The sequence below is a fragment of the Panulirus ornatus genome, chromosome 56, assembly GCF_036320965.1.
Source record: "Panulirus ornatus isolate Po-2019 chromosome 56, ASM3632096v1, whole genome shotgun sequence".
In the NCBI taxonomy this organism is placed as follows: Eukaryota; Metazoa; Arthropoda; class Malacostraca; order Decapoda; family Palinuridae; genus Panulirus; species Panulirus ornatus.
In genome coordinates, this window is record NC_092279.1 from 16,668,882 (window position 1) to 16,679,963 (window position 11,082).

The window sequence follows — 11,082 nt, forward strand, 5'->3', positions numbered from 1 at the left end:
AATATTTTACAAGTGTCTCTCACCGTGTTTGACGTCATTATTTATAATGACATATTCTACTGATTTATCAAGCACATAACTTATCATTCTGCATGCTTGATTCAGTACCGCGCTAAGAATCTTAAAAGGATGAGGCTCAAGAATGAGAGATGGCAATTTTCAAGTGTTTTACGGCACAAAAGAGAGTTCTAGGCATTAGGGCACAGTCTTGAACCTAGGAAGCATGTTCTAAGCGCACATTAGTACCAACAGAGAACTGCTACCGTAGGTCAGGACCCTAGTTGGGAAAAGCGGGTCGTGCAACTGAAGATTCCATGTTTTTTGGCTTTAAGAACAGTGTATATCTAGGAGCGTCGCTGCATACAAGGTGCAACAATTTGAGTCAGGCTACGAATTAGGTTAGACGGACTCTCAAGGTGGTATTTCACTTCCTTTTCTTTTTTTTTTTTTTTAATCATCTACACCTTTTATCATGTCCTCTCCAGCATCATACACATCCTCAATCCATGTCTGCTGTTCATAACATGATCCTTGCTTCTCACTTTACACACTAGGTTGATTCAGCTACATACACAAAATGCTTCCACTGCATCGTATACCTAATTTATTTCTCGAGCATCTTCATGCGAACCATTTCTAGCCCTACTCATATGTTACTAGACCTATCCAACTTTTTAATGACTTAACTCTCCTGGTATTTTTTTTTACTGTACCATCATGCACCTTCCTGACCAGCTCATCAAATGCTATACGTTCTAAATTACCTTATCATTCTAAAACACTTTCATCAAGGCGTCTTTCTAAGGCTTCCAAGTGACAACTTTTTCGTCTTCATCTCTCCTCTTAACTCTAACTAAAGTAAGAAAATCATACATTTTACCGCTCTATATTTCACCCACTCTGCCCTACACACAAACATTACTGTCACAGCCAAACTTCAGCACTGGGACATGAACACCATGCCAACTTGCATAATCAAAGGGCGAAGTGTTCCCATTCACCAGAGCTTTTCAAGGCCCTCTGCTTTTTCTTAATCTCACCATATCAAATTGAATGCAATTAATGAAATTTTAATATGAACTAATAGATATTCGGGTAACTGTTCGACAAATACTAAAAAGTTGAAATAAAAGAATAAAAATTACTAAATCATGTCAGAAAATTTTAGAGACGTGGTTGACACAGCATCCCCCGTGTTCGGTTGCCTATATCTTCCCATAATATGATTCACTGATTGTCAATTCAAACCAAATAGTTGCTAGCCACGCAATACCTGCAAACACTGATATTCTAATAAAAGTAAATTCGATGTAATTAACTAATTGATCAACATAACCGTCGCCAGCTCGTATGGCTACCTGCGTCTATGACCTAACCTTAGTTCAACCACTATAACTGTAAAGCGAGGTATGTAAGTTCAATAATCTGCCGTCTTGACAGTCTGGGAACAGCCACCACGTGGGGAAAACTTTTTGCATACAGTGGCGAATCACGAGCGCACCCACCAGGTTAGCATGTGATGCAGAGCGTAAGGAGGAACGAGCACTCAGGATAATCAAGTTGAGTTTCCCACTCGTTCTACGTCACCTAACGTCATGTAGTTTGCTATCTCTGAAAAACAGTCATGAAAAATAAACTACATCAAGTTCGCTAAGCAAGAGGAGCTTGACATAGGTCATAAATTAGACAACTGAAAACCGATGATAGTTTTCCAATGAGGAATAAATCAACTGTACATTGTGAATTACCTGATATTAACGGTGTCATTCGGCCTCCAGTAACTGCAGTGTATCCTCTTGCCTTTACTGTTATCGAAGAACTTGGTATCGGGTCCGACTCTGCTCTCAATCTTGGTGGTGGAATTGGTAGTTTCTCTTGGCTGGACCTTACTAGTCATCGTCACCAATAGTTATCTAGTATAAAAATATCACAGTGAAATAGCTGTTTCGACCACGCAGCTATACAACTTTCCCTTGGAGAGAGGGGCCGTTGCGAGGAAGCCAGCCACCTTTGGCAGATCCGCATATAAATTAGAAATACCAGTCACAGAATAGTATTTCCCCCCGGTTAACTACTGTGCATCATGGTTACAAATATAATTTAACTTAAACCAGCTGATATCAACACGTCAGCTATTTTGTCGTATGTGACCCGAACGAACATCGAAAAATGTCCAAGTTTTAATGTTCACACGAGGTTCGGCTCCTAATCCAGCAGCCGTACAAATGTTTGAACTCTGAGCCCGGAGTCCGTAGCAGCAGCGATAGCCGTGTTATGTGTAGAAGTATTGTGCAGTACAGCTTTTATCCCGTCGTATGGTTGATTTGATGATTTTTTATTCTATCTTAGGTGTTCGTATTTCTTTCTTTCATTATTTCATTCGTAAACGTTATGTCATACAGTAAGAAATAGAGCATTGTAATGTTTCATCGTACGTCCGCCAGACATGGGAGGACTGCTGCAATGGGCAGCTCAGTGCGCACACATGGGACGCCATCACCATGACAACCAAGATTACCAGTCCTTGATCCAACAAATTGAAAATACACTGGGGATAATGTATTATTCACATCAACCTTGAAGGTTTCTAGGACACGAATGATTTTCTTAAGGTTCCTAAAAACCGCAATTCTTTCCTTTAGGTACATCCACTTTAGATATAAATAACTTATTGACCGTGACCCACTACTATGAAACTGCAAGAAAATTCATCGCACAAGAAGCACTGAATGTCAGCGGAATGCGTTAACTCATCAGGCACTCTGTTCGTTGTGCAAGTCACATATGAAAAATTAGGTTCGTTTTCTTGGATTTGATAAATGAAATTAACCAATCAGCAATGCAACCTAAAAGTTTACTCGTTCAATCACCGGTGGAATTACAAATACATCATAATGGAAGTTTCAAAATTATTGTATTTCGGAACAAAGTGCAGACTCCCTTGGTTTACACATGTGCACTGACAGGAATCTACACACAAAAGAAAATCATTTACAATGCACATTTGCAATCATGCATGATATAAAGGGTGGTATGGACTGCATTCCATTTGGGGAAGAGGGGGACAGACAATGACAAACTTTACAGATGCTCTGACACCTGGTTGATGACATTTAATGAGTAAACGCAATGATAATGGCACAGCTCTAGAAGGCCTTCGTACAAATATTACTTCATATTCATTCTCAGAACCCATTTTATGTACCTCCTCTTGCTTCAAGAATGCGCTTAATGCAGGAACAGGGAAGTGATGGACTCCTTTAAGCAATGAATCCTCAAAGAGACTATTCCTTTCCGCTCACAGCCTCACTGAAGTTAACTTTTCAAAGGGCAACCACTCGCAGGAGTCAAGCAACACCATAGAAATTTCACGCTGGAAATAATTTGAAGGAATCTGAGTAACCTGGAAGTCAACATTGTACCTAACCTGTCAGCAAAAGTCCCAGTCAACCTGGGAAATTTTGGAGAAAAAAGTGATCCCGAAATAAAAACCCCACAAGCATGACAACTGTATAAAATTCATCTAATGCAAAGCTGGAAATACAAAAAAGTTGTGGTTCCATGCACAACACTAATCGTTATGGAAAGCACACGATGGCTGTAGTCATCTACTGACATTTTAAGTAAAGATGGACATTTGTGTTAACTGCTAACTGACATATATCAAGAAATGACCCATATGTGTCCATGTGCATTATGTTCCTTATCTCGCCATCAATTTCAGCAGAAAAATATAAATCCAACTTAAAACCATATGGGGTGATCAGATATACTACATAATCTTTTAGATGACTCATTTTATTAACAAAAATGAAAGACTGAAATAATCAAAATATAAGTGATGAAGAACACAGCCATTATCATTGATCCTATTACCTTGGGTTTCATCAAAAAAATCTTTATCATGTATCAGATCCACTGGCTGTCATTGTCCATGAAGGCAACACACTGGATGCAACAACAGGATGTTTTCATAATGCAATCCCTCTCTGTCAGTTTTCTCTATTAATAATTACTTTTTTTGGCCACATACTCTACAATATCAATGCTACTGCTCTTTGCAATTTTTGTCTTTCCTTGCTCAAGGTTCAATTTTTTCTTTGGTCACATCACCTCTGAAGTTACAGGTAAAATATAGAAAATGTGTAATCTTTGGGACCAAGTTATATATGGATTTTCAATTTTTATGGATTTTCAACACATGGCCTACAGAGCATGGTCTTAATATATTATATCCTTACAAGAGTATTTAGTACACCTATTGCAGCTTCTAAATGGTATCTGTTTGTAATCTAATATATACCATATAAAACATCCAACACTGAGTTTGGAAAAGTGTGTGGAAGAAGAAAGTTAAGAGTAAATGTGAATAAGAGTAAGGTTATTAGGTACAGTAGGGTTGAGGGTCAAGTCAATTGGGAGGTGAGTTTGAATGGAGAAAAACTGGAGGAAGTGAAGTGTTTTAGATACCTGGGAGTGGATCTGGCAGCGGATGGAACCATGGAAGCGGAAGTGGATCATAGGGTGGGGGAGGGGGCGAAAATCCTGGGGGCCTTGAAGAATGTGTGGAAGTCGAGAACATTATCTCGGAAAGCAAAAATGGGTATGTTTGAAGGAATAGTGGTTCCAACAATGTTGTATGGTTGCGAGGCGTGGGCTATGGATAGAGTTGTGCGCAGGAGGATGGATGTGCTGGAAATGAGATGTTTGAGGACAATGTGTGGTGTGAGGTGGTTTGATCGAGTGAGTAACATAAGGGTAAGAGAGATGTGTGGAAATAAAAAGAGCGTGGTTGAGAGAGCAGAAGAGGGTGTTTTGAAGTGGTTTGGGCACATGGAGAGGATGAGTGAGGAAAGATTGACCAAGAGGATATATGTGTCGGAGGTGGAGGGAACAAGGAGAAGAGGGAGACCAAATTGGAGGTGGAAAGATGGAGTGAAAAATATTTTGTGTGATCGGGGCCTGAACATGCAGGAGGGTGAAAGGAGGGCAAGGAATAGAGTGAATTGGAGCGATGTGGTATACCGGGGTTGACGTGCTGTCAGTGGATTGAAGCAGGGCATGTGAAGGGTCTGGGGTAAACCATGGAAAGCTGTGTAGGTATGTATATTTGCGTGTGTGGACGTATGTATATACATGTGTATGGGGGGGGGGTTGGGCCATTTCTTTCGTCTGTTTCCTTGCGCTACCTCGCAAACGCGGGAGACAGCGACAAAGTATAATAAAAAATATATATATATATATATATATATATATATATATATATATATATATATATATATATACATACATATATTATTTTATTTTATTTTTTATTATACTTTGTCGGTGTCTCCCACATTACATGTAGAAGATACACTCATGTGCCCTTATCTACCATATATAATTTCACTTTCTGTACAATGTTACATGCAATATTCTTCCTCTTCACAGCACTACATCCAGTACTATCACTCATGCACTTTTATGGGGGGAAGAATTTATGAAAATATCACACAATAAAACACATAGCTTTAGTGTAATCCATTCTGAGACAGAAGGAGTGTGAAAATGGTGGTATGTAATTATAAGATATGGCAATTCACAGTAAACAGAGCAGTCAACTTAAGAAAATTAAGCTCCAGTTGGCAGTGACCTTGAATGTGCCAGACCTAAAACTTTAGGAGTTTACACTCTTGAAAAAAGTATTTTCAATATTCTACCTGTGCTTGCTTTCATTTCAACACTTCACTCTGTTTTTAGATGAAACCTTGAATTTTTATCTGTTCTTAATGTTGCTACAGCAGTATGGGATATTTTTTTTATAATAATTTTTAGTTTTATCCATCGAGGTTCTTATATCATCCCCAAGCTTACACTGTGAGAGATGGCGTACACATTAAGTACATGAAAACACAAAGAAAATGCATTTTCAATGGATATTTCTTGATTTCTACAATGACATTTACAGTAATAAGTTCAAGCTTAAACTCCTTTACAACTACAGCATAATACTTGTTTAAGTTAAGGGGAATCCCAATTTCATCTACAATCACACCTTAAAAGTAATTTACTATACAATATATAAAAACCATGAAAGTATAAAAAGTCTACTATCATGATATCACTTGCATCCACTTCTAAGTTATAATCAGCTATAAATACTCAGTTAAAACTGAGAATAATAACATTACCATCAAATTACTTTGCCCATCGTAAAGCATACACTATGATTTTTACAATAACCATAAGACAGGTACATGACCCTTTTTATACAAATACTAATTGATGACTTTTCTGTTTACAAAAAATAACCAAGGATGAGACCTCAAGTATCCTGACTAGGACTGATATTACAACTAGCTGAAGCATCATACAAATACTTATCATTTTACTCACACCTTAGCTGTTTCCAAGTTTCAAGCAAATTTTCTCAGGATCTTCAATTAACCAGTCTGTTTTTAGCATGAACTTACAGCTTGTCATAACACCTTTTAGTCAGAAATGAACACTACAGACATAAAGTGAATACCTAAATGCAAGACATTAATGGGTCAGCTAAGATCAAAATTAAAGTATTCAAGATACCTTTCCTCTCATGAAGCCTTTAAGAAGTGGAGGAGGTTTTGCCTTCTTTTCACAAAACCTTGACCTGCCTGGTACCATCATGCTTTGGTCTGATGCTTCAACCCAGATTTCTGGATGACAATATGCTCTTATGTGGACTGGTATGGGTTCTAAGTAGGGAACTGTTTCTCAACAAGCACAGATGCTCCAAGTTCCAGGATAAATAGTTCAATTACATAAGAAAATGGAATTACCGTCTAATAAAACTGCCTTGCTGCTCCTGGAGTAGCAAAGTTTGGTAGACTGAATGCATCAGACTGTTCATCTGAACTAAATATTGGTCCCTAGATGTGTGGCCAAAAATCTCTCATCGACTAGCAAAAACAAATTAATTTCACCACTGTGTTAGTCTCAATTATACAGACTGCTACGACACCCAAAAGACAAACATTTTGGAAAAATTTATGAATCAAGGTGATTAATCACTCAGATCATATATTCAGAAAAAGGCCCATATGAAGCAATGTAAGGTCAGCTAATGCAGAAGTACCAGGCAAACTTCAACATGCCAGGGCTGCTTGCCTGACCAGCCAAGCAACTCACCAGCTTCCAAACTATGCAAGCAAAACATTGATACAAAAAAGAAAAAGGGTGAAAGTACAAGTGAGCATGTGTGGGTACTTTTTGTGATTATTTATCTGTACATTATGGGGACCTAGTATCATGCTCATAGGGCCACATCTGTACTTCTGTAAACACTATTTTTGCATCAAAGGAGTAAGTTCATACTTGTGTTACCCCATCTCGACTTTATATACAAGTAGGGGGTAGCGATGCTGTTTCCTGTGGGGCGGGGAAGCCCCAGGATTGGATGAAGGCAAGCATGTATGAATATGTACATGTGTATATATGTACATGTCTTGTATGTATATGTGTATATGTTGATATGTATATGTATGTATATGTGTGTGTATGAGTGTTTATGCATATATGGAGTGAAAAAGATTTTGTGTGATCGGGGCCTGAACATGCAGGAGGGTGTAAGGAGGGCAAGGAATAGAGTGAATTGGATCGATGTGGTATACCGGGGTTGACATGCTGTCAGTGGATTGAATCAGGGCATGTGAAGCGTCTGGGGTAAACCATGGAAAGCTGTGTAGGTATGTATATTTGCGTGTGTGGACGTATGTATATACATGTGTATGGGGGTGGGTTGGGCCATTTCTTTCGTCTGTTTCCTTGCGCTACCTCGCAAACGCGGGAGACAGCGGCAAAAAAAAAAAAATATATATATATGTATATATTATTATTATTTTCATTATCATTATTATACTTTATCGCTGTCTCCTGCATTAGAGAGGTAGTGCAAGGAAACAGACAAAAGAATGGCCCAACCCACCCACATACACATGTATATACATACACATCCACACACAGCACATATACATATCTATACATCTCAACGTATACATATATATACACACACAGACATATACATACATACACATGTACATGATTCATACTGTCTGCCCTTATTTATTCCCGTTGCCACCCTGCCACACATGAAACGAAAACACCCTCCCTCCACATGTGCGCGAGGTAGCGCTAGGAAAAGACAAAAGGCCACATTCATTCACACTCAGTCTCTAGCTGTCATGTATAAAGCACCGAAACCACAGCTCCCTTTCCACATCCAGGCCCCACAAAACTTTCCATGGTTTACCCCAGATGCTTCACATACCCTGGTTCAATCCACTGACAATACATATGCGTATATGAGTGGATGGACCATTCTTCATCTGTTTTCTGGTGCTAGTTCACTTGACGTGGGAAACAGCAATCAAGCATAAATATATATTTGTAAATGCAACCTAGTTTACACCTAGAATGTGCATATTTGTGTGATTATCTATTTGTAATCACTGTATGATAAAGGGATGGAGATTTACACTCATGGGGCCACATCAATTAAACTTCTTGTACCATTCAACCTTATTCTGTCCACATTTAGTTTCCTTACTTAGCTTTTACTACTCATTCATAAATTTTTTTATCAGAGGTATTTCTTCATTTTCTTATAATTTGCTTTTAATACTGCATGTGCGTGTATGCACAATAATCAGTTATTTACAGGGAGAGAGCTTTTTTTTTTCTGCATGTATGTTTGTATGTGCATGAGTGTGTTTTTGCATGGCTTTGTGTATTTGTGGGGAAGGGTTATGGCAAAGATGATAAAAGATAGACTGCAAAATGGAGGTAATACACCTAGTTTTACATCTAGTTCTCAAAAGATTTCTCAGCTAATTCCCCACCTGCATACAAAGCCACTAAGGATTCAAAGAGGACATCTTCAATTGAAGGTTTGGATACAACAATTTATGAAGAATTAAATTTCTACAATGTGACTGAACGTGTGTGAAAAACAAAGGCTTCTGATTCCTATCCAGTCAAAGAAGCTGGACACTGACATGGAAAGCTCAGTTATCTCTACCTGTCTTTAGCATGCCAATAAATTATAGATGAAATGGTCATGTCATTATTCCCATAATGGAGTCAATTCCTAGTTTAAACATTAAATAATCACCAAACAATACCATCCAGATAAAGAGAAGCTTGCCAACATATTGTACAGGGCTGTATAGGTAGATGGTGCATACAACTTCCAAAGATCCTCTCTCACTGTGTAAGTTAGTCCTTCTACAAAGAACTTATTGTCTATGCTTGGTAGTTCTTAAGGAATATATGCCTATCTGAAAGTGTACTTATTTATAACTACCCCAGGATCAATTTCTATGATAAGTCCTGGTGTTACTCAGGATCTCTTTCTACAGGCTCCGCAGCTGAATACTGAGATACTTCCAGTGGCAGGGAAATGTGAACTCCTTTGGAGTGAGAAGTTCTTTGACGAGACTACTCCTAATGAAAGAGCTTCACCAAAGGTGACTTTTCACTTGTGATGTAACCTTCAGCAGGCAGAGTCCAGTAACTGAAAGTCAACTTCATATACAAAATAATGGACTGTAGTCCTTCTTGTAACAGATAACATCTATGCATATTTGCACTTAGAATAAATGGTTATTTACAGGTACACCCAGACATTGTGAAACAAGGACTCAAAGTATGAGCTTTCATCAACACACGGTTGACCAAAGAACACCAGACCTTACAATACACAGACATTCATTCCCATGTATGAAGTTCAGTTACATGTCTGGATCTTGATGAATTTTCAATCTTTTTCCTCTTATCTTTTCATCAAATTCACAGATTTTCTCATATGATCATATAATGCCTGTATGAGGTGCTCAACGTTATTTAGGCTAAAATAAATAAAAAAATGTGGATATTTTTTCTCAAGGGTTACTTAGCATTACTACTGTATGAGCCATAAGAACTTCAACCTTTTGTTCTCAGCTGTCTGAGTACCAAATCTTTTATATGTCATTACCTAAATCACGAGTGATGTGCTCATGCCTTTCTGGATGAAATAAATCAAGAAATGTGGATTTCTTTGTCAATTTGAACAGCAGTGATTCACACTATGCATAACATGATGCTTGGAGCAGCTATTTGGCAGCATCAGCTACCATATAGTGCTGCCACCTCCAGTCAATCTTTTGTGCTTGTGGATATAATCTCTCTACTGTATTTTTCATCATGGGACCCATACACCCAGCCAGTTCTCCTGCAGTGAATTTGCTAAATAAGAAGAAGCAGAACATCTTAGATGACAAGTCAACCATTACCATAAGGCTAGAAGGTGATCAGTTGTGTACTGGAAGTTATTATTTAGAGTACTTTTCCTATGCAAAACCTGCATTTGGCTGACTTTTTCATGAATAAATATTTGTATTACCAGACTTCACCTTCTCAAAGCTACACCACAAGTGAAAAGTCACCTTTGGCAAAAATTTATCTCCATCAGTTGATGAAACCTCAAGGACAGTCTTATAAAAGAGTTTCTTGCTTCAACGGAGTCTATCTTGTCCCTACTAATCAGTGTAGCACAACCTTGGAGCCCTTGGAATATGGGTCCTGGTATAAGACCAAGACCCTTTCAGAAAGGGGTCTTAGGGTTACTATGAAATGATTAAATATGTCATAAGAATGAAAAAAGCCAAAATCCTACCAAAAATTATCTTAAATATGTATATTTTTTTTAATCATGTACAGAATGGTTAAGGAAGGTTAGTAAATACCTCTATTGGACCCAAGTAATAATTGTCTCCAAATGCATGTTTTCAAGATACATTGATATTTCCATAAAACAAAACTTTTGCATTTTGTATTTTTCAAGGTTTAGGTATAATGGACATCTGTCCACTCTTGATTTACTAATGAAAGTCAAAACATTTGTTAATGGGTATCAACTGCCCTCTAGAGGGCACCAGGCAGCATTCAGTTCAATACATACTTACTGCCCAAATAGTTATAAAAAGAAATACTGTAGCAATCCATTAGAATGGCCAGACACAATGGAAGGAAAAATAAATCAGCTGTTTGGTGTGGCACACAGCATAATCATGTGAAGTCTGC

The 11,082-nt window shown here is 38.1% G+C and overlaps 1 protein-coding gene across 1 annotated transcript in view; it reads right to left on the bottom strand.

The window, feature by feature from the left end:
• LOC139765954 (monoglyceride lipase-like) overlaps positions 1 to 2,229 on the bottom strand; it is a 72,264-nt gene extending 70,035 nt beyond the window's left edge. Inside the window, exon 1 of the mRNA XM_071693962.1 lies at positions 1,749 to 2,229. Within this exon, the coding sequence (XP_071550063.1) occupies positions 1,749 to 1,897 (149 nt within the window). The 5' untranslated portion in view covers positions 1,898 to 2,229. The remainder of the gene's footprint in view (positions 1 to 1,748) is intronic.
• Between the last annotated feature and the right edge of the window lie 8,853 nt (positions 2,230 to 11,082).